Raw genomic sequence first — 25455 nt, 5'->3', positions numbered from 1 at the left:
AGATTCTTCCTCATTTGTGTTTTTAAATTGTGCGTGGGTCCGAGCTCCGGTTGAGAAACGCAGTTTCTGTAATGAGCCAATTCATCTGGACCTGTAAGAATGACTGGCTCTGATGATCCTTGTTGTTTGAAGCTTTCTGCTGCTAATTCTGGAGTTTAAAAATAGATCCGCCCAAGTTTACCTTGTTTAGTTAGAGTTTGTGCCGACTCAAGGATCTAACACTCCTGATAATTCTAGACAAGCCTTTTTATCTCTCTGAACACCACATTTATCCTCTGAATTGTGTTTGCAGGTGTGTCTGTTTACATTGATTTCTCTATGAATACATGAACTTTCATGCCCTCTGATGGCTTTTTAAAGCTACAGTGATCTAAAGCTCAGTGAAAGATCCAGGATGCTTATGAGGAAAGCAGCAGATGTCGCGCCCCAGGGCAATGTGAAGTCAATCCATGTCTTCACATCACGGATCATCATTTATTGATTTATTCAGTCAAGTGTGGAGCACATTGTTTATCCCTGCTTTTTGTTTAATGTTGAACTAGTCTGTGAAGACGAACCCTCTTTATTTGTGCCAGTTGTGATCGTGTATCACCAGATTTTACATTTCAAAAACGTGCTGAGAAGAATTTTATATAGGGTTAGGATTTGCATTGACTACGACAAACATGTATTTGATACAGAAACGACTATTTATTTTCAAAAATAAGTTTAAGGAATCCAGTGATACATGTAAATAAACAATAATCAGATTAAAGTGCCAAATATCAGTTATACAAAAAGGAATCTGTACAAAAGGAGGAATTACATGATCGTAGGTGTCTTTGGTGAGAAGAAACGACTGCTCGACTGACTTTGGGTTTTAAATGCGAGAGCTTTGGTGGGCTCTCAGTAACTGCATAGGTCCGACGAGTCTGCCTTCATCAACGACAATGTCAACAATATCTAGAAAAATCACTGTGTACAAAAATAAAACAACAGATCATTCGGAATGGAGCAGTGCAGACTAAAATCACAGATCTCACTATAGCTGTTCTCTTTGGTGTCGGCGCTCTTCTTGCTTATTTGTTCTTTCTTAAACAACTCAATCAATTTGATTGTCTTAAATCCATGTTAAAGCTTCTGCTCAGTTCCGTGACTTCTCATCCGGGTTCTCCATTCCTTTGTATCAGTCAAACTTTAAGGCATCATGGCTGTAGGTTATGGAAGGATGCCTTTTCAGGAAGCTCTTTGGTCAGGCCTAATCCATCTTTGGTGCGTGAAGCCGTGCGCAGAGGTCCACGGCCCTCGGATGGAGTCTCTGTGGCCTTGGAATGTTATTGGCTGGAGTCACTAGGTTTTGTTTTATAGTGTCCCCATTGATTGAAGCAGATGCCCTCACTTTATCTTGGCTGGTTTGAGCTCCTTGACCTGCATGTGTAATGTTTTGTGGACAGCAAGAGTTCTGGACTGACAGAAACCCTTTCCACACTCCTGGCATTTAAATGGCTTCTCTTTGGAATGGATGTACCTTTAGAGAACGAGAGAGAGAGAGAGAGAGAGAGAATAGTTGTGGTTTGTTAATGGATGTAGGCATGTTTACAACTTAAACAACACAGATTTTAAAGTGGTCTGAGCTTTTTTTCTAGGATTGAATATCCTGTGTTTCAGCATGCTGCCAAAAAATGTGAACTATTGAAATGACGGCAATTTTAAATTGAAGATAGTGCAATAGTTAGATGCCTTGTTATGACAAATCTTTGGGTCTGCAAATGTTAATTAAATCTCAAACATGATGTATATCTAGTGATAATTGTCAGTGAGGAAAAGAGCCAAGATCATTACTGAAGAACTGGAAGAGATTGTTCAGCATGTCTCAACTAATTTAAATCATTCTTATAGTACTGGAATATCGAATGTCATAAATCACCAGAGCAGGTGTGGTTTTAAAAAAAGAGACTTATTTGTTTCCATCTGTAGTGCTTGAGGCTTAATTTTAACCACATTAACGTTAAGCTCAGATCGTTATTTTATATAAAAAAAAATATAAATATTTATATATACTTGTTTTTTATAATTATTATTATTATTATTATTATTATTATTATTGATTAACAAATATTTAACATTATACCCCATGTCATTTTCTAACTGGAATGATGGGAGAGAATTACCAGGTGCGGTAATTCATGATGAAGTCACGATTGGAACAGAATCTGCGGGAGGTTGGGAGTTTGTGGGTGGGCCGGAATTCACATTACCGTACACTTTATGTATGAACGGGCAGGTATGAGCAGGAGTGTATTTCAATATCAGCTGTAAATCATCTGATCTGTGATCAGTGTACTGATATGTCCTTACCTGTGGTCTCTCAGGTGGTCCTGCCTCCTGAAGGCCTTGTGACAGATGTCACAAGTGTACGGCCGTTCGTCTGTGTGCGTGCGCTCATGGATCAACAGGTTGTAGGACTTAGTGAAGTGGCGGCCACAGAACTTGCACACAAACTCCTTTTTCGTCTTGGATGGGAGTCGTCCACGGCTGGGTTTTCTTTCTGGCGAGGAGAGCTTGGCCACATCTAGCAGGCAGCCTAACGAGGGCGAGCGCACGTGCCCATTGTTAGTGCTCAGATCTTCCGCCTTCAGGGCGTCGTCCTGCGTTGCGGCCGCTGCCAGGTTGGCAAAGTCAAAACGGGGTTTGCTTTTGCTGGACGCTCCAGAACCAGGCCCGGGGGATTCCTGCTTGGCGGGCTGGACGAGATGGGGGAACAGAGGGATTGAGGGTAGAGGGAAGCGTGCGTCCACTAGGCCAGGCAGCTTGGAGAAGGTACAGCGTGGCAAAGTGAACGGTGGGTAGCCCAGAGTCCACTGGTGCAGGTGGACGGCATGCAGGGCACTGAAACTGTAGATGCTGGGCATGTGGTCGGCAGGCAAATGCAGCCCGTTGGAGGTCTGAAGGAAGGAGTAGTTCGCCAGCTGCAGAGAAGGATGAAGAGGCACGGGTGCTGGGAGCGTCTTACTGCCCATGTCTGATTCCAGAAAGTTTCTGTAGGAGAAAAAGACTAATGAGTAAAGAAAGAGCAAAACGAATACACCTGCAGACATCCATGGGGAATACACCCGCTATGTTTACATTTTCTGTTATATTATAGACCTGTATTATGCGTTACTTGGAAAAAATTAGTTTTTGGTCCTTACAGGCTGAAGGGATTTCCCTAAAAAGAAAAAGAAAAACACGCGCGTACACTCACGTCAAGACATAAACTGCACTTGTCAAGTGAGGCACCTTGTCTGACATATTGAAAGAGCACACTCCAACGTGAGCACAAAGCAATGCTCAAGCCTGCCAGATGAATGTGTGTGCATGTACATTTTGGCGTAGGCGTCTTCTAAATGCCGAAAATATGCCCATGGCCATGAAGACGAAAGACAGCAGGTGACATACCTGCCTCAACTGTTTAATCAGGTTGGATGAGAACAGACACAAAGCACAATAACTCCTCTTTGTCTCTTCAGGAACTACAAGCACACACACACTCAAACAAACAGGCTTGGTGTGTATACAGTGTTACTCATGTGTCTGGAGGATTGTTTTGTTTCACACAGTTGTATAAGTTGGCCTATCACGTGAAATGCAACAGTGTGTTGTGTGTTAGATTATACTGTGAATACAAACCGAAACTATAGGGTTACCAGATATGGTTCTCAGGTTATGATGGATGGCTGCAAATGTTGTACGACATTTTAAATGTGTCATGTTTCTAAAGTTCAAGAACGGTCAAGAAAAAAAGGAAGTCACATCGCTAGAAACGTTTTCAGCTTAAAAAGTCTGAAATGTAAATGATGACGCTTATATGTCTATGTTGAATATATGCGGAGAGGGTCTGATCTGCGAAATAGTGAAATAGTCCTAATTAGTCTTTCTGAAGCTCAAAGCTCCCCCGGGGATTTGGACGCTCTGATCATGGCGCAGAAGTAATTGACTTTTACTTACGGAGGTCATTAGAGGAGATCAGGACTCGCTCCCGAGAACAGGCTCGTACCCTTAACCCTTTGAAGTCCACATACCTTTAAAACGAGTGACGGACGGGAATGTGTGAGGGAACTATCTGCTTAACCGTTAAATCTAACGCCAGTTGAAAGTTTTGGTGGAATAGACATTTCTGAATTGTGGGATTTCACAAGTGCTTGGACATTTTTCCGGGACTAATTAGGCGGATTTGCTCACTGTATCTCGATAAATCTCGCAGATTTTATCCCCCACGCCAGGCAGAATCAGTGTTGTGGAGCTAAAGACGTCTATCCCAGAAGGTGGTGAAAGAGTCGAGAAAATCACACCACAATTTGCTGAGCTCGGGGTCGGCTAGGCTACCCTCATCCACCCTGATGTAGGTCTCTAATGTGACACGTCCCCCTCAAAAATGAAACCTTTTTTTTTTTTTTTTAGAAATATATAAAACATAAAGTAAAATCTAATTTGTTATGCCTATTTGAAACCATAAACACTCGTCAGTGTGTGCAAATAGGCTACTCCAAGAATATTGTCAGACGCATGGCAAGTTTGCGCCCTCAGTGTGGCCTCTGTCTATCAGTAAGCTTCCTTATCAATAACTGTGATTGCTCAGCATTCATCAGTTGCGCGTTGAGCGCGCGGAGGTCATCAGTGTTTTATCTCTCAGTAGGTGTGAATGTGCGCCTGTCGCGAGTACTGAGATCACAGAGAAATCTCGACGTGTATTACAGGAATTAATCACGGTCTCGAGGTTCATGCGTTAACGACGAGTCTTTGGTCAATTGTGCAACGATTATCATGTAAGTGTATGTTTTCCTTTTTCCACGCAGCCCCCCGAGAGGATGTGATCACTTAACCCTGGGGAGAGGGAAACACACCATTCATTAAGCACCGCCAAACAGTTCACTAAACATACAAATATATTTAAGTATTGTGGTAGAAGGCCTAGCTCTTTATTGTGTTTGCAGTTTGATGTAAAACGCATTTGCCTGAATCTTAAGGAAAATAATTGGCTGTAATATTTTAAAGTAGCTAAATAATGACCACAGCATATTGTGTCAAATTCATACTGATGCACTTTGTGTAGACAGATCAAAATATGTAACAGTTAAAGCTGAAAAGGTCACAGTCCAAATACTAAAACACTTATTAATTTTAACTGGTTTATATTTGAACTGTGCTTGATGCAATATCGAAATTCGTTGCATTTTCTTTCTAAAAATTAAACAAATCGTGTATACATTAAATGTTTTAATAGTAGTCATTTCTGACAGGGGGCATCCAACAGATGTGGCAATTAATTTATGACAAAACATTTTTTACATTAATATTTTAGGCTAAAATGCTAAACGTTATTCATATCTGAAATGTTTCAATTGTTGGATAGATTTAGAGTATGCTTAAATGTCTTGTAGAATACTTTAAATGCAAAACTAAATCATTTTGCGACAAAAAAAAAAAACTTTATTTATACATAGGCCTGTTTTAAAATATGCCCTTATTATTTTAAAATATATAGGCCTATATAGGCTTCGGTCCATATTATTTTAAAAGAAATGACGTTTCGTTTTTTTTATTATTATTATTATTATTATTATTATTATTATTAAAAGTCTCTAGTGTTTAGGATTAATTGTAACTGGATTTTTCTTGGGTGACAAAATATATTTCGATTTATTTTTGACAATTTTGCTGCTTCCGCAAGACACGAGGTGAACGAATAGCGCTAAAAATAAACCGAAACAAACGAATAACTGCTCGACACCGAGCATCACTGTAAAACCATTAAAATCACGACTCGAGATCACTGACCACAAGGCCACGCATGGTTTAGAAAAAAAGAGAGAGAGAGAGAGCTTTCTACAGAGGCATAATACAATCTAAAGTTTAAAATTTGCTTGAACGAATTTGTTACAGTTTTGAATGAAAAACAACGGGTGACATGAAAGCAGTTTCAAGGTTTTCGACAGACGACATATTTAATTTACCAGACATTTAGTTTTGTTTGAGTAACATGTATGTAGTGCAAACAAATTATTTTATTCCTACAACAACATTTTAAACGTGTTCACACCATTTATAATCAATACGAATTTGGAACGCGCATCCCACCTGTTGATCACTGACCCGATCACCATTAAACACCATCATTTACACATTAGTAACTTTGCTGTGACTTTTATATGCTTTAAGCAACAAATTACTTAGACATTGCAATGAAGTTAATTCAACAACTGTTCCAAATATTTTCCTTTAAACAGCTAGAGTGTTACAATTTGTACCCTTCATGCTTTACAAGCAATTTCTCGCTTTGCTAATTCATTCTTAAATGCACTTGATCATTAGGCTACACATTTGTTGTTTACATCTAGAGCAGGAAATCACTGACAGTACAATAGTAGTAAAAGCTTGTCAAAATATTTCAAAAAAGCCAGAAAATATTTACCAGGTCTTGGTGAAGCAAGGCGATCCAAAATAAGAAGATTTAGAGTCACTTAGTCTTCCCACAGCGTTTTTAAATTCAGTGCAAAACTCTCAGGCGGATCGGAGAAATGTTCGTCTTGCTCAGCATGTTCTCGCAGCAGAGACACGGGAAAACCCTGAAGTTCGCACAGCTGTGGTCCAGCGGTTGTGCGCTGTGAGTATTTGGTTACTCGGGGTAGAAACTCTCTCTCTGCGTCTTACTCTAGCTCTGTCTTGTGGTCCCAAAGTCAAACCGCCTCTTTATTGTAACCCAACCCGCGACGTCACACAGCCAAACCCCCAAAATACTGAAGTAAAGTTTCCTCCACTGGTACAGCAGCCTTCGACGCTAAAGCACCAAACACATGCAGACTTTTATCCCAGTATATATGCCAGAGGACTGAACTCCAGTGCAACTTTTCAAACTTTTACGTTGGCATTAAAGGTCTTGTGAGATAATAATGAGGACAGTAGAAGGAAAGAGAAAAACAGAAATCATTAAAATTGGAACATTTTGCATCAAATATGATACGTTTAATGATAAATGTTATGTTCTTTTTCCCACATTATTATTATTATTAGGCTATTATTATTTTAATTTCCAAGCTGAGTTTCGGGTAACAAAAAGTCTAATTAAATGAACGCTTTCATCAATAAGGCATAAAGCAGAAAGTCAAAGAATTCTTGTTTAAAATGAGCTTCTGTGCGAGGTGGGGGCGGCAACAAATCAAGCTTCACTTTGTATTAATTAAGGTAAATATACAACTGTCACCTTTAACTTGTGCTCTCTGCGAGAAAGAAATGAGAGACCAGTTTTAAACGTCCCAAAACCATTAGTCAATTTGTCACCCCGACCCCAGTGAAGACAGATTAAGAGCACGAGTTTCATTTTCCTTACGCACGAAAGGTGAATTCAAGAAGCTCGAGCACTTTAAGAAACTGAAATGCGGTGGAAATTCTCGGTATAAACTTTTCCTCCTGGGGTCAAACACACCTAGGTTAGCGTAAACTGTGAAGGTGAAAAAATCATGTAATCTCACATTTGTGTATAAGAGAGAAAGGAAAGTTCGTTTAGTTTAAATGAAAATAGACACATTTTTAAATGACATTTGTACCGTTCTGAATGCACTGCTGCACGCATGTAACTTTTTAAGATTTAGGCTAAATGTTAGAAATACATCAAATTCTCATTTTTTTAAATGGAAATAAACAGTTAATTTTCACGAACATTGTTTTGTTGACTCGGGAAATCTCTTATGACGTCACCCCACATAAACTCCTCCGAGATGCAGATTACAGGTTCATTCGTTCGAGACGCACAGCAGAAAGACTCAGTGGATTAGAGCAGGACAAGGACGCTGGAGCGCATCTGTTAAACGCTCAATACGCGCCACCTGGTGGCGAGAGCGCGTAAAATTGCAATCCAGCTACTGCAGAGGCGCTCAGCCCTACTTCTGTGGATCACCTTCGTGCAGAATTTAGTTCCAATCATGTTCTAACACAACTACCTGTAATTTTCAAGTGATCCATAGACTTAGTCTAGCCGGTTCAGGTGTGTTTGTTGAGAGCTGGACGTAAATTTGGCGCACCTTATATACTGAGTCATTGTTTTTGACATGTTTGAAAAGCCTGATGAACAAAAAATAATCATGAGTAAAAATTCAAACAATCGATTTCTTTAATGGGAGTGTGTATTCATGTGTGAAGTGCATGGAAGGTTTTGTTTAAAGCTTAGAAATTGGCTTAATTCCCCTGTTACTTTTATCTGATTTCAAAAGCATAAACTATCAAACTATCCTTAAGCCAATTTTAGTGATCATCTACACAGAGATAGGCTAGGCCTATAAAATGCTGAGTGCAAAGGCCCATGCAGTTTGCTCTGTTAGGTTTATGAGAAAATTCTGGCTGTCTGTGAGTCCATGTTGCATCACTGAGCACAGCGCAATAGCCCTGACCTCAGGAAATTAATCAGCAAAACCTGCCACGGAAGCCGTGCGCCCACTCTTCGGCTGCATATAATAAAAAACAGCAGCTAGACATCATTTACATTTTTGGAGGGAAAAAGAAAACAAACTGTAAAGAATAGATTTGGTGCGAGCGCGAGCTGCGCATGTTTAAAGCGCGGCTCACACACACAATGCGTTCTGCACATGCACATGAACGCACACACGACTGCCTGAAGATAAAAAGAACTGTTTACAGCTCACTTACATATTTCATCACGTCTATTTACATCACTTTCGCTAATCTAAACACTTCAGCCACTGAAAGTTTAACATTTCAAAGTCTGTGAAGTAAGAGAGCTGCTCTCAAATTCTGAACTACTGACGGCTGTCTAAATACAGGCCCCCTGCCTGCGTCTATCATGCTCTTTAGAGTCTTGATATAGGCCTATAGGCTACACGTTAACATATTTTTTTCTAAGCCAAACCTGAGTTGTAGCCTACTTAAAGTAAAAACAGCCTGGGTTTTACATTTCCAATTAAATTTTACATATGATTTAGCCTACTAAGGATGATTTGTCCGCCAATCGCAAGAAATTCGTTCTCAGTCACGGATCTCAGACTACACTTGACTACTATCATGACAAAAATGCTTAAAGGGATAGTTCACCCAAAAATGAAAATAATTTTTGCCCTCATTTACTGCATTTTTGCAATCATTGTGCCATCATTTACTTGCCCTCAAGTTGTTCCAAGCCTGTATTGAACACAAAAGAAGATATTTTGAACAATGTTGGTCATGAGACAGTGCACCCATTGACTTCCATAGTAGATGAAATACTATAGAAGTATTAGAAATATATAGTAGAAAAATACTATAGAAGTCAATGGTTGCCAACTGTCTAGTTACCGAAATTCTTTAAAATATCTTCTTTTGTGTTCAACAGAAACAGAAACTCTTGCAGGTTTGGAACAACATGAAGGTGAGTAAAAGTTAAGGTGATCTATCCCTTTAAATGGATGATTGAAATTGATGTTTATCTGCCTACCCCCAGAGTAACCAAGGGCTGCGTCCGAAAACTGGAAAATGCTGCCTTCTGAGGACACATTTCAAGGTAGTAAGGCATCAAGGCACGTCCGAATCCAATGTTAGCTTCACTTCCTCTCTCATGAGATATCTCCTTCAGATCGATTTTTGAAGGAAGCATAGATGTATCCTTAGCTGCCTTTGATATCCCATAATCCTGTGCTTTCCATTATGTGACAGTTGAGCTAGAAAAATAAAGATGGCGTCCGAAAGTTGCGTTTGCTGCTCAGTTTGTGTATAAATGTACGATTTTGACCAACATATTTCAATTTTGATATAATTTCTATCGAGAAAGTACTACTGTAGTAACTAAATCTTAGTTTAATGATCTACAGCAATATAGCGCGAGCTTTGGTGAGAACTAAACAGTTACGCTGCCTCAGAAGTCTGTCCGAAGTTTTGTGAGGTACCTTCATGCACAAACGCTGCCGTACAAGTCATTTTCTTATAAGACAGCGAGGCAGCAAGACATCTACCTAGGTTTTCGGACGCAGCCAAGATGTAGGTGACTTTGTTTCTTCAGTAGAACACAAATGATGATTTTTAACTCCAACCGTTGCCGTCTGTCAGCCGTATAATGCCTGTCAATGGCAACACATGCACAGACAAATCCAAATTAAACCCTGTGGCTCGTGACGACACATTGATGTCCTAAGACACGAAACAATCGGTTTGTGTGAGAAACAGTATACATTTTTACCTCTAATTCACCACTATGTCCAACTGCCTTGAGCATGCATTCGGGAGTGGTGACTTTCCACGTATTCCCAACTTCTGAGCTTATGGTTGATTGCTCTTCGGCTGGATATCAACACACCCATTAATGTACTAAAGTTGTTGAGGGTCTGCAGCGATAATTTTTCCCCTGATGATTGTACATACCCAGGAGAGGATCACGTACGATTTAAACCATCAGCTGTGCCTATGGTTTTTCCACATCCAACTGAGGTATGTGAACAAGATCTTTGTATGTGTCCTTTTTACTTGTAAAGCTGCCCTTACGAAAAATTACAAAATAAAATTAAGTTTTGATGTGATAAAACCATGTTTTTTAGTGGTTTACTTCCATTTGTATAACAACTGTTGTACTACAGGCACCATGTTTAAACTACGCCAGAGCGCGTACACACCTCACGCACCAGATGCTATGCATGCGCTCAAGGCAGTTGGACATAGGCCTAGTGGTGTATTAGAGGTAAAAAATTATATAAATACTGTTCGGTTTCTCACACAAACCGATCGTTTCTTGTCTTAGGACATCAATGTGTTGTCACGAGCTACAGGGTTTAATTTGGATTTGTCTGTGTATGTTTTGTTTTTTACTCCCATAGATTTTATTACCATTGCCATGCATTATACAACTGACAGACTGCAACGGTTGGAGTTAAAAATCATCATTTGTGTTCTACTGAAGTCACCTACATCCTGGATGCCCTGGGGGTGAGCAGATAAACATCAAATGTTCATTTTTGGGTGAACTATCCCTTTTAGATGACAAGGTCTCTTTATCGCCATCTGTGGTTGAAAAAAATTGCATGTACTATTGGGCTTTACCCGTTTTCGTTTGTTTGATTTGTTCAGTTATATGCTAGTCAGAAATTATTAGCCGCATTTCCACTGTTGGGCCAGTGCAAGTGGGGTCTAAACGGGCCAGCCGGGGCTAATACCCTCTGACTGCGAGCTTCCAGGCCATAATCAAACTGGTATTTATCATTATTTTACATAGAAGAAGGACACACGTATTGAATCGGGATTTATTTGTGATCACATGGCTACTTTAAACAGCTCCATCAAGGCTTGTAGGCCAAAAGAGCGCACATTTAGAAAGATATTGATACATTCTCACGTTCACGTCTAATTTCTTTCCAGAGAATGATAATTTCTATTCATTTTCCACTTAATTATGTGATCTGAAGAATTGTAAGCATTCTCTCCCAACTCATTGCCGTCAATATATCTATGTATACATGCATGTATGTATGTTCTAATTTAACCCTTTCATGCATACATTATGACAACCTAAGTCAGGAATTTTCCTTGTGTTTTTTTCAAAGATGAATAGACAGTATGCGTTTTTGGTTTTAACTGAAGAGATACTGTAATATAAGGTTAGTTAACCCCAAAATGAAATTTCTGTCATTAAGTACTCACCCTCATGTCGTTCCAAACCTGCAAGACCTTCGTTCATCTTTGGAACACAAATTAAGATATTTTTTGATGAAATCTGAGAGATTTTTTATCTCCAATAGAAGGCAACAAAATGACCACATTCAAGGTCCAGAGAAGTAGTAAAGACATCATTAAAATAGTCCACATGACTACAGTGGTTCAACCTTAATGTTATGAAGCGACGAGAATACTTTTTGTGCGTTAAAACAAAACAAAAATAACGACTTTATTCAACAATTTTTCCTCTTCCCTGTCAGTCTTCTATGCTGTTGACACAGTGAACTCAGTGCAGGCTTCCATGTTTACGATTGACCGCCAGCTCAGTATTGGCTGACTACCACGACGGATGCATGTGATGCTGACACAGAAGCCGGCCAATACAGAGCCGGTGTTCTGACGTAGAGCACAGAATCTCTGCACTGTGTTTACAGTGTCATCTGCATATAGAGTTGACGCAGATTACTTTTTAATGTAACAAGTAAAGATAACGTGCAATTCAGGTAACATGAATTTTGTAATCAGATTCCTTTTTTGATGCAACAAGTAAAACATTACAACTTGTAATGCTTTACTCAATACATGCGAAAAGTAATCTGATTACGTAATGCATGTTACTTGTAAGTAACATGCATTACGTAATCAGATTACTTTTCTGAGGTAACGAGAATAGTAATGTATTACAAATAATGTACATCACATTATTATTATTTTTTTTTTTTTTGATGTAACTGCAAATTACATTCTAATACATTTATTTACAGCCAAAAATAAATGTACTGCAGCTGAAATATTTTCAAGAACAACAGTCACAGTATGTAGTATGAATGGTAGCTGAAATATAGCTTGTGATGCATGGTGCCCAATTTAGTTGACAGATGATTAATCTAAAATTGATACTTGAAAAATTTGACAATGATAAGACTTAGGGCCCTATTTTAACGATCTGAAATGCAAGTGTCAAAGCGCGAAGCGCAAGTAACTTTGTGGGCGGGTCTCGGCGCTGTTGCTATTTTCCCGGCGGGATAAATTGCTCTTGCGCCCGGCGCAAATCTAAAATGGGTTGGTCTGAAGTAGCTTCATTATTCATAGGTGTGGTTTGGGCGTAACGTGAAATAAACCAATCAGAGCGTCATCCAACATTCCCTTTAAAAGCAGGTGCGCAAGTTCCATTATGGATTGCTATTATTATGGCATATTTACCAGGCGCACGCCAGGAGCGGTTCACAGCCGAGGAGACTGATGTTCTTGTAAGAGCAGTGAAAGACAGAGAAGTTGTGTTGTATGGTGATGGGAGAAACCCTCCCAAAATAACATAGGTTAAACAGGTTTTTTCACATCTTCGTGGCACACCACAATGATTTCCGTCATCTCATGTGTTAATATTTTTTTAGTGTAACAATTTATGATTTGCAAAAATAACTGTTGCATCTGTGTAGATTACATGAGCAAAGTGTATGCGCGTTGTGCACGCTGTACATTATGGTCAAGCATGCGCCCTTAAAATAGCATAATGAACAACGCGCAACGCGCCACTGACTTTAGACTAGGTTTTTTCTGGTCAGTGGCGCAATTGTTTAATGGAACAGCAAAATAGCACCAGGGATTGTTTGCGCCGGAACACGCCTCCTTTTTTGCGCTGAACCGCCCAGGGAGCGCAAGTTCATTCACTAGTTTAGCGACGTGCTTCTGTGGAGGGAAAAGCGCGCTTTGCGCGGGTGCAAAATAGGAATGACACATGCGTCGGTGTACAAAGTCAATTGCGCTGGGTGCAAGATAGGGCCCTTTGACTTAGATAAGACTTAGATGTTACTTGATGCTACAACATCTTTTTTACCTGCAAGAGTCTGCTAGAATAGAAGGAATGGATTGATATTCCAGAGCAACTTGGCATTTCTGACTGGCCGTCAGCCATCTTGGTTTGGAGAAAAAAAAATTCCACATACAACGGCTTGCCACTAGGTGGCAGTGTATAGGGTCAAAATCCATGCATACACAAAAAAGTGACTGAGTTATCACACAAGAAAGAGTGTTTTTTTCTGACCATCTGCACAATTGCAAATGTAACATTGATTTTATACAACAGTTCAATAAACAAGTTATTGAGTAACGTTCATAGACCCACAACACATTCTGTTATTGCTCCATCAAAGAAAATAGAACAAACTGCTGCGTCTCCGAGCAACACAGTGTTTTCTTCCTCAACGAATCAGCATATTTGAATGAATCAGATGAGTAAATGATTCAATTAGGCCACCCATTCATAAATACAGTCGTTTGCTAAGTTGAATCAGTTCTGCCCAAGAGACTATCGGCGGCAACAAAATTTCAGCATTTTTAAACAAAACTTTCATAGTTTTGAAAGAAAAATGTGTTTAGCTATGATTTATTTAACTGTGGTCCGATAATTGTTTTCTTTTAGAGTCATTTTGGGTTTCATTTTTTTCAGTAATGATCTTACCAGTCTCAGAATGCAAAAATCAGGAAGAAACTTATGCATTAGCTAATAAAAGCAATCACAGCTGTTCATATATTAGAGAAAGAGAGCTGGAGAGATGTATAGGGCTGGGTTGTGAGTCAGCTGGATGGAATGGGGCTTGGTGCTTCTCAGGGAGGTAATCCAGCACGGCTTTACGTTCAAACTGAAACCGCAAAGCCATAACGATGCCCCTTTAGGTCACTTATTCCCTCTACAAAAACAACAGGCTTTTAATGGCTAATGAAGAACAGAGGTGTAGCTTCTCTGAACCTCTCGTGGTTACGTGAAACTGCTGTGTTTTTAGCTCAGATGGCTTTGGAGGTGATTGAGATAATTGAAAGCGCTCAGAGGCGCTTCTAATACTTTACGGGTAAAAAGCTGTGTTTAGACTTAGGAAGGATCATCTTTTGACTGACCTCTCAATAGTGACACACGCCGGATGGTATTTATGGAGGAAATGATTATGCATTTATAGGAAGTGTTACAGCTGCTGCTGATGATGATGTTTGCAATGAATATGCACAGGTTTAGTGCTCAAATCCTAGATGAATACGGGTCAGATGTTTGTTAATGCATTTATGCTGTGTGAAGTCCACTCTCTCTTTAAGAACACGTCAGCCACTTTCACGAACAGGGTGTGAACCGAAGGCACTTGGTTTGACCCGTTTCAACAGTATCTGCATTTACTAAGTCTTCGCTAAATAATTACAAACATACACCCTGTGGTTGAATTTATGAGCCCTATGCTCTTATCCTAAGCCCGTCCTATTGAGTTTCATACCCCTGAGATAAAGCCAACATTATAACATCGATTAAGCATGAACAAAAGTCATGGAGTGTTTTAATTTGATTATGTTACATAATATCTTTAGTCTCCTTTCCACAGAAGGACTTGTTTGAGCAGACATAAATTCCTGAGGAAAATTTAGTTATTTTTGTCCTCCAACCTCATTTTATGGAATCTGTATGTTTCTTTGTGCCAACATTTACAAAACGAATCATACTTTTATAATAATGCCTTTCAAGCTGCACTCAATACATAGAAAATACTAATGAATGTAAAGGCTTATTGTGTTTTTGATGACAGTTTAACCACTAATTACATAAGTCACACTTTTCAAGAGCTGCTCGTTTATGACTTTTGCCAGAGTGTTTTCTATAACCGAAATCAATTTTATTGTCAGATTTATGCAAGGAATTAAAAACAAGTGAATGAGATTTAGAGTGTTATCCTCTTAATTTTTCATATATTGGAGAAATGAGTTTTAAATAAATGCAGTAGGCCTATTTGTCATGCTGACCAAAGTTTACTGGTTAGTAGAATAGTTCTCTTATTCAACAAGTCTGTTCTTCATTTTTGCTGCAGTATGTCAGCATCCCTGTCACACTTTCTTGCTCTATGTTTCATCCTCTATCCATGCTGACCATGTAAAGAACAGAAAAAAAACATCAGATGGAGCATTTGACCTTTTAAAAAAATATCCGCAGGACTTCATGAAAACAAATTCTCTTCAGCTGAGGTCTCTTTCCCTCATGTCCAGGCTAAAAGAGTGCGAGAGAGGGAGGGATAACGAGAGCAAGTGAGAGAGGGAGCTCGAAGGATAGATGTGTAACACCCCTCAGTTGCTCTTCTGACCCCTGTATGGCCAGTGATAAATGTTTTTATCATGGCTGAGCAGAAGTGTCAGCACGGGTCAAGCTCCGTGTGAGCCGAGGGATTGTTCTGCGCCAGAGAACGAGTATGGCTGAATGCAAAACATTTCAATAAAGCCGTAGAATAACAATGTTATCAGATCTTAGGCAAACCAGAGGGGAGGAACGAAGCTGCGTTTTGATAAATTAAACAGCTGATGCTCTCAACACTCCCAGTCTCCGATTTATGCAAATGATGTTCGTAAAAGTTTCATAAAACATCACATTTCAAGAGCATATACTTTTGGCCTACATGCAGCCACACAAATCATGTTTAAAGTCACCATAAAATCAAAATCGACGATTTTTATTTTATGGCATATTGCAGTATGTATGTATTCTCTTCTCTGATGGCGTGTTTTTCTCAGCGCAAGGGCAGGACAACCTGTCAGTCACATGAGATCGCAGCATTAGCAAACAACAAAGACCCAACAATCCAGTAAATTCCTGATGGACAAAATCAAGTCCCGCCGTACATTTTTTCTTGTTCGAGAAGCCATTTCACTCAGATATGCAGTACGTCGCAATACGGAAGAAAAGACTATCGCAACTTCCACTTCGTGCCAACTTTAAACATAACGATCAAAATGTGCATCTTAGATTTGGTGCGGAAAGCTTTTTGTAACTGAAATGTCATATAATTATGACAAAAACACAAGTGTATTAAGTTTGTGAATGACTTTAGAGGTCATGACCCAGGTTCCAAATGGGTCTCTCCATTCATAATGTCATCTGTACAATTTCGAATCCAGGGCGAGAGTGTCAGAGGGCAGAGTTAAGGCCTTTGCACACTGAGTCCGAAATTTTCGCATGCGTTTTTTCGTATTCGCAATCCTAAAAATTTGTCACGCACAGAGACCTTGCACACTGAGTCCGATGCGTATTAATGAATGCGGGACCAAAAAAAATTACAAAACAAATCGCAAAACAATACAAAATGAAGTCTTCAAGCAGTGAGCACGATTAGTTGTCTTCTCTCTTCTTAAAAAGAGAAAAAGAAAGAGGAAATATTGGGTCCATTCAATCCTGAGATTGCCTAGAGAGAAAGAATTCACCTCATCAAGGAGCTGCGGGATTATCCCGAGCGTTTCAAAGTTTACTTCAGGATGTCAGTGTGGCTCTGTTTGATGTTTTACTACTGGCACAATCTGTCTTTATATTCGGTCTCTTTGTATTCCTCACATTGTTTGTCATTCAGTGCTGCTGTTTTGTGCTGTAGAAGACGTGGATCAACTTGTCAGATGGCGTTCTGGATTTTTGCATTCACGTACGGTGGCTCTGATTTGTCAAAACGTCTCTCAAAATGCGTGCCACGGATGCGAAAAACGCAGAAAATCAAACCTGATCCGAATATTTTTTTGACGGACGAAACTTTCGGAGGCAGTGTGCAAATGCGATTGACATAACGTGAGGTCGAATTTATTTTTTAACGTGCGAAAGTTTCGCATGCGAAATGACCTTTAAAATTATGAATACAGTTAAACCTTCTTCCAAACACTCAGAAATATAGACAAATAAATATGTTTCAGCATATGAGTGTGTTTAAAGGTCAGAAACATTTTACAACTTCTGTTCTGCCCACCCACAGAGCCTCAAGAGAATTTTGGTTTCTTATTGGTCTATTTTGAAACTGAGAGAGAGTGAGTCTCTATATAGAGTATGTATGAATCTGGGAATGGGGATCTGGTGGGACCTTCCACTTTAGAATGCCAAGAGTGTGTGTGTTTGTGTGTGTACACGCTTTACTTTAGACCATCAGGGAGCTGTTGATGAGCCTTTCAGCTGTGCTTGGGAAAACATAGCAAATCCACTGCTCTCACCCCAGAGTCCCACAATCCAGTGTGTTTTGCCAGAGTTAGAGTTTATAGGTACCGATCGGCTCGCTCTTTAATCTGCTGATGATTTAAGATCTGCCGACGGACGCTCCGCCACTCTGTGGGTTCACTGCACCGATGGCAGGGCGATATAAGCGGCGGCGAAAGTTAAACAAAGCGGGCAACAGTAACACGAACATTAGAGCAAAATTTGTATAATTAAAATTAGTCCTACCTTTTAGGAGCAGCTTGAGGATTGATGTTTTCCAGATGTCACTTCAAAACGCTAGCATTTGCATCTTTAGCCAGGAGCGAAATACTTTAAACTTGACCTGGTTGACTGAGACATGTTTTGAGCTGTGTAAAAAATGATTTTACAGTATTTGGCCTTTGACCTTCTAAAGATGTGAGGTCCGGTTTAAAGCTGTCAGGGTCATTTTGGTAACAGTACTGAGCATTTGGTGCCTTGTAGTACTGTAAACACAGTGCGAGATCTGATGAGACCCAGTACTCTCTCAGCACATTTGATTTAGCTATGAGGTTTGGCTGCTACATTTCAGCAGATTTGTTTCTCTGCTTAATATTATTTTCGTTCTGATATTATGACAGTGTAATTGCTTCTAAAAATCTCAGACCAGGCATAGCAGTCCAATGTCTTTTTATAACAAACCTGAATGGTTTCAACATCTCCATGGCACTCACAAAACTGTTAACAGGTTGGTTAACATTATGTTGCCCGTTATCCACAGTTAATAATACGGACATCTGGGCTAAAATGCAATATTTGAAATTCATGCTGGATCAAAAAACATTCAAGTTTAGGTTAGTTTACACAAAAATGAAAATTCTGTCATCATTCACTCACATTCATGTCGTTCCAAACCCGTAAGGCTTCAAAACACAAATTAAAATTGTAATGAAATCTGAGAGATTTCTGTCCCTCCATTGACATTCCATGCAACAACCAGTTTAATGCTTCAAAAAGTTCATAATGAGATTGTAAAACTAATCCATATGAATCAAGCAGTTTGGTCCATAGTGAAGAGACATGATCGATTTATATGGTGAACAGATTTAACACACACATCAGTTATGGTAAATGGAGCTCAAATGTGCTTGCTTGATGTGCGAAAACCAATGATGTTCATTCTTGTGTGTCACGTGGCACGTTTGAGCTTCTGCAAGAACCAATGAGGTTTGGTCTTGCGTGTCAAGCAAGTACATACAGTTGAGCTTTTGTTTATATTCGCTGATCAATATGAATATGTTAATACAAGTCTAAATTCAACAAAGTGGTAGTTGTGTGGTCTTCGTTTGTGTTTCGAATATGAACGAAAGTCTTACACATTTGGAACGACATAAAGGGTTGAGTAAATGACAATTTGTTCATTTTTGGGTGAACTAACCCTTTAAGATTTCACTTTGATTGGGGCTGCCCAGTTCACCTTTGCAGAAATAGAACCAAGCGGTCAACAAAAGGTTCATATGTATGGAAGAAATAGCTCATTGGTCTTTTTATCGTGTCAACCCTGGTTAGGACATGGTTTTAGAGAGCAAGTGCTAAATAAATTTGTTTCGGTTGGTTTGACGATTGGCCCCTCACTTGTTCTTTCAGGTGTTGTGTTGTAGGCTGGTGGGATTAGCAGACATGTGAAATACATGTTTAAAGCTCACTGAATAGATTTGTCACAGATTTGTTGAAGTTCTGTTGCTCAGAGTAGCATGTCTGTGAGCTCACGAAATGTGAGAATTCTCCTATGTACTATTGAAAACTCTCTCTTCCTCTTTGCTTTTATTTAGCAAAATGACCTACAAGCACAAGGGACTTTTAAACTCTGAACATACGTTTTATTGAGACATTACAAACATCTCATTCTCTCTCTCTAATTTTCTCTTTTCCTTCCTCTTTTACTTTGTCACATTGGCAGTGTTTCAAAGTAACCTGAGATCCATCATTTTAAATTATGTTTTATTAAATTGGTGTTTGCATCAGTTGTACTTAGGCTCTTGTGAAATGACGAAAAATGCTCCTCTGGAGGGTGTCTGAAATGGGAAATTTCAAGATATCATGAGACCTCATTAGAAACACACATGTGCATGTTGGTGAGGGGATTTAAAGCAAATAGGATTTAATTTATCAGGAAATCAGAAACATTATGTTAAGGAAAATATCTAGAGTCCTTAAAGGGACTTCTATTCTATTCAAACAGTTAAGTAGTTCTAAAATATTCACTGCATCCTTTAAGCAGACTATATTATAAAATACACTATACATGCAATTTTTTAATGTAGTTTGGGAGAACACACAAGTTATAGAAAGGCATCATAAAGAAAAGATTCATGCATGTAAATCACACACTCAATGGCTGGTTTGGAAAGATAACAGTAAAGACTGAAAGACAAAACAAGTGTAAGTAAAAGTCTTCATCTCCAAAAAGTTTTATATTGCCTAAGAAATGACTTCATGATTCACAAAGTTGGTGTTTTTAACTATTAGGTGTGTAAAAATGTTTTAATATTCACTTAGAAAAGAATGACAAACCCTAAATATCTTGCTTTGAATTAATGACAGGAGCTTTGAGTTCTCACGGCACACTCTCCCATTTCCCCTTTCAGTCCTTCGCTCTCTCTGTTTTCTTTAGTTCTGTTAAACGTGACAGTTAAAGTAATAAATACGAAAAGCACAAGGGATAATATTTTGAAAAAGATATAGAGACAGAGCAAGAGTTTCAGATATATATTGCTATTACTTCTCTGGACTTGTTTGGTAAAATACGTTTATAATCCTACTAATAATAATTATTAAAGATGCATCGATACTAAATTTCTCCACCGATACCGATAGCCGAGAGTGATATCTGCCAATACCGATACCGAAAGTTTGGGGGGTTCTGCCTTTTATACCTTTTTTTATGCAAAAAAAAAACTTTATTCTCTCCATTTCATCAACTTGTTTCAGATTAACTGGTATGAACATTAAACACATTACACAAATTAATATTAACACACATTAATTCTGAAGATTAAATTAATATTTCTTAACTTTCTGAATGTTATTAATTCATATAATTACTATTAATATTGAACATCAAACTGGTTTCTTTTGCACAAAGCACAAATTCAGTGCATTTTCCTGCCTTTCCTGCCTTTTGCTTGACATGATATATCTGCCCTGACTATCAGCCGATAGTGTGCAAATTAGCTTTTATCCGTCCATAGCGATTATTTGCTTCTTTTTTTTTTTTTTTTTAGAGTTGGAAGTAGTCAAATCTGGCATAAATCACTGCAACATAAACCATCTACAGAAAATAAATGCTCAATCATATTTCATTTAATCATTATAATTAATTATGAGGCTGATATCCCATGTTACATCAATTATTTACATGTATAATCCTGATCATTTAATCTCTGTCTATTAATGACTGATCTGTAATCCAAAAGTGTCTTGAAAGTCTTGCTCAGTGATCCAGTGATGCTAGTTAATGACAATTGTTTAAATCAGTTCCTAGATCTTTAACTACTAGCCTACACCACCCCAAAAAGTCTAACACTCAGATCATCAAAGGTCTGGTGGTATGTTTTGTGTGTGTGTGTGTGTGTGTGTGTGTGTGTGTGTGTGTGTGTGTGTGTGTGTGTGTGTGTGTGTGTGTGTGTGTGTGTGTGTGTGTGTGTGTGTGTGTGTGTGTGTGTGTGTGTGTGTGTGTGTTTGAGAGAGAGAGAAAGAGAAAGAGAGAGAATCTTGGCATGCATGCAGAGAATAATAAATGATTATACTGCTGGCAGTAACAGTGCTTGTAAATCATGCTGTTTGGATGCTCTTATGCATCCAGTTACCAGATGAGAAACGGGGAGCATGGTATGGTTTTGTTATGCATTAGAAAACAGTAAAATGCTGCCCTGAATGATAAGCTACTGGAACTACAATACGCATAGATTTATTTATTTATTTATTTATGGTAGCCATTTACAGTAAGGTTTTGTTAATTACATTAACTAACATTAGTTAATGCATTAGGTATCATGAACTAATAATGAGCTATATTTACAGAATATTAATATAGGTTTATAAACATGCTATTCTTCATTGGTAATTCATAAAACATTAATTAAAGTTGCCCTAGAACTTTTTTTTAGAAGATGTAATATGAGTCTAAGGTGTCCCCTGAATGTGTCTGTGAAGTTTCAGCTCAAAATACCCCATAGATTTTTTTAAATTCATTTTATCAACTGCCCATTTTGGGGCATCATTAGAAATGAGCCGATTCAGGGTGTGTGGCCCTTTAAATCTGGTGCTCCACGCCCCAAGAGCTTGCGCTTGCCTTAAACAACATAAAAAAAGTTCAAACAGCTAATATAACCCTCAAAATGGATCTTTACAAAGTGTTCGTCATGCAGCATGTCTAATCGCATAAGTACAGTGTTTATTTTGATGTTTACATTGATTCTGAATGAGTTTGAGGCTATATGCTCTGTGGCTAACGGCTAATGCTACACTGTTGGAGAGATTTATAAAGAATGAAGTTGTGTTTATGAATTATACAGACTGCAAGTGTTTAATAATGAAAATAGTGACGACTCTTGTCTCTGTGAATACAGTAAGAAATGATGGTAACTTTAACCACATTTAACAGTACATTAGCAACATGCTAACGAAACATTTAGAAAGACAGTTTACAAATATCACAAAAAATATCATTTTATCATGGATCATGTCAGTTATTATTGCTCCATCTGCCATTTTTTGCAATTGTCCTTGCTTGCTTACCTAGTCTGTTGATTCAGCTGTGCACAGATCCAGACGTTAATACTGGCTGCCCTTGTGAAATGCCTTTCATAATGTTGGGAACATGGGCTGGTATTTGCAAATATTGGGGGTGTACACCCCGACTGTTACGTAACAGTCGGTGTTATGCTGAGATTCGCCTGTTCTTCGGAGGTCTTTTAAACAAATGAGATTTATATAAGAAGGAGGAAACAATGGAGTTTGAGACTCACTGTATGTCATTTCCATGTACTGAACTCTTGTTATTTAACTATGCCAAGGTAAATTACATTTTTGAATCTAGGGCACCTTTAATGTTAATTTATTCAACATGAAATATTAAAATGTATGTAGAAATTAACATTAACCAAGATGAAGAAATGCTGTTGTTCATTGTTATGTCATGTTAGCTGTAATGTAAACATATATAAGTGTAAATAATATTTAAATGTTATTTTAAAATAAATATTGTCTGGAGGACTATAGCCTAATTGTCTTCCTAAAAGAAAACCTCACATTTTCCTTCTTTAAAGGAGAGCACAATGAAAATATCTGCGCATATGTGCAAGTGTGCTGGCATGCTTTAAAGTTTGATGAAGAGCATATAATATGTGTGTCGTTCCATGTGATGTAGTGCACTCGGTACATATGTATGTATGCGTGTATGTTCTGCTGGTGTTTGATGTAGAGTGTGTTCTACCTGTGGAGAGTGTGTGTAGTAATCAGTCCCATCTGTACAGACTCAGCCAGTAGCCAGATTGATGTCAGGGAGTGAACACACACACACACACACACACAGACATACACAATATGAAACCTTTAATGGTGTACATGAGAGTACTTTCATGTGTGTATGTATTTTCGTATGTGTGCATGCAGGTGCATTGGCTGCACAAGATCCATCAGCTGCGCCAGTGTAAACAGGTCCCATGTGCAGGAGATCGGTATCAGTTATCTGAGGGAAGTGGCATTTAACTTGAGACTCAGAAACAGTGAGTAATGACACAGGAGTGGAACATGTATAAATTAAAGAGAGAGAGGCAGTGGGGTGTGGAGCAACTTGTTGCCAGTATGTGTAAAGCACTATCAGAGGTAGCTGTCATCCTTCAGTTGAATTTATTACACCATAGGACCGTCACGTTATTGATTTTCTTTGGTTCTAGTTATTTCTACAAAAGCACCACCTGATAATAATAAAGTCTGTACTGTGATGTCCAAAATACCAGCGTAGCATATATAGTGGTCCCTAAAAGTATTTGGACACTTAATCAAACTTAATGTCTGATTGTCATTGCATTAGATAACAAAATACCAAACTTATAGTTGAATCTGAATAATGCAAGAGGTGTTCTCAGAACTATAATGCTGCTTTTCTGAGCCATTTTTGCAATTGCTTTTAATCATCTTGTCCTTAGGCCATAAAATCAGTTTTCATTGAGTGTCCATGAAGAGTCACCTCCAGGTATAGCTTATCACATTAAAGGGGACAAATCATGAAAATATGACTTTTTCCGTGTTTAAGTGCTATAACCGGGTCCCCAGTGCATCTACCAAACCAGAAAACGTGAAAAGGGACAAAGCCTTTTTTTGGTAAGCCTTTCTCTGCAAGCATGTGAAAAATGAGCCGCTCAGATTTCGCTTCCCTTGTGACGTAGGAAGGGGAGCTTATTATAATATAAGATTCCCCCTGAATCTGTATGTTTCCACCCACGGCGCCACCATTGTTTTCGCAAGCTATAAGAGTGTACCTGTATCACTGGTCCTGCAGTGCAGCTGTCCTGCACAGTTTAGCTACAACACTGATCAAACACTCGAATGTCTTCAGGATTACTAAAGCTACACGAAGGAAGGCGATTTGGGTCGGAGCAAAACTCTACAGGACAGCAGCACTCAAGAAAGACCGTCCCTGAGCTTGATATGTCTCAGCTAAGTAAACATTATCACTAATCTGTAAACAGCTATAATAGTAAACATATGAGTCTCCATAAACTCCTGGCATCTGAGCCACTAAGGATGCAGTTGTGTAATTTAACAGATAAATTAATATACCAGTATGTGCAAGTCATTTTACACCAGACTGCTTTGTACACGACCGTCGGTAAAACGCAGGATTTGCACAGAAGTTGATTCTCAAAGATGGATCGATATCAACTTAATCATGGTCCAATTTCATATATTTTTCATGATGTTTGCAAATTGTCTTTTGAATGTGTTTCGTTAGCCCGTTGCTAATGTACTGTTAAATGTGGCTAAAGCTACCATCGTTTCTTACTGTATTCACGGAGACCAGAGCCATGTCGTTAATTTCATTTGTATTGCAGTCTGTATAATTCATAAACGCATCTTCATTGTTATCGAGTCTCTCCAACAGTGTGTAACGTTAGCTTTAGCCATGTTAGCCGTGCAGCATGCTATCACACACTTTTGTTGGTAATGATCCATTTTGAGAGTTGTATTTGCTGTGTGAGCTTCTCCTCTGTTATTTTTGCCTCAGTGTATTGTAATCGCAAGCTTGGGGGTGGAAAGCACAAGCTCATTTGCATTTAAAGGTACACGTACCAAATCAGTGCATTTTTTTCTCCCATCCAAAAATAGGCAGTTAAACCATGGTATAATAAAAAATCCATGGGGTATTTTGAGATGAAACATTACAGACACATTCTGGGGACACCTGAGACTTGTATTACATCTTGTAAAAAGGGGCATAATAGATCATCTTTAACTTTGAACTTTGGCATGTTACCATTTTGTTGTATAATTAGTGCATTTAGTGCTCTACAAGTAATATATAAAAATAAAAATAAAAACATTAAATATGCACAGTGTATTGTATAGTACATCTCTTATGTAGTATCTATATAGTTTTTATTTTTTTATGATTTAACTATAGTCAAAAATACAGTAAAACTGTATAATATTGTGAAATATTTTTACAATTTAAAATAACTGTTTACTATTTTAATAGGTTGTAAAATGTAATTTATTCCTGTGATGCAAAGCTGAATTTTTCTTCAATCTTCAGTGTCGCATGATCCTTCTGAAGTCAATCTAAAATGTGTTTT

At 38.5% G+C, this 25455-nt stretch overlaps 1 protein-coding gene across 1 annotated transcript; it reads right to left on the bottom strand.

Annotated features, from left to right (window-relative positions):
• Positions 1-698: 698 nt before the first annotated feature.
• Positions 699-6663, bottom strand: osr1 (odd-skipped related transcription factor 1). Its single transcript, XM_067385353.1, has 3 exons — positions 6431-6663; positions 2338-3018; positions 699-1507 (listed from the first exon to the last, which is right to left on the bottom strand). Exons 2-3 carry the CDS (start codon positions 2997-2999, stop codon positions 1375-1377), a joined length of 795 nt encoding a protein of 264 aa, XP_067241454.1. The 5' UTR covers positions 3000-3018; positions 6431-6663; the 3' UTR covers positions 699-1374.
• Between the last annotated feature and the right edge of the window lie 18792 nt (positions 6664-25455).

The sequence above is a fragment of the Chanodichthys erythropterus genome, chromosome 5 (assembly GCF_024489055.1).
Source record: "Chanodichthys erythropterus isolate Z2021 chromosome 5, ASM2448905v1, whole genome shotgun sequence".
In the NCBI taxonomy this organism is placed as follows: domain Eukaryota; kingdom Metazoa; phylum Chordata; class Actinopteri; order Cypriniformes; family Xenocyprididae; genus Chanodichthys; species Chanodichthys erythropterus.
The sequence above is the reverse complement of the archived record's forward strand: the minus strand, read 5'-3'. Positions and strand labels throughout refer to the sequence as shown.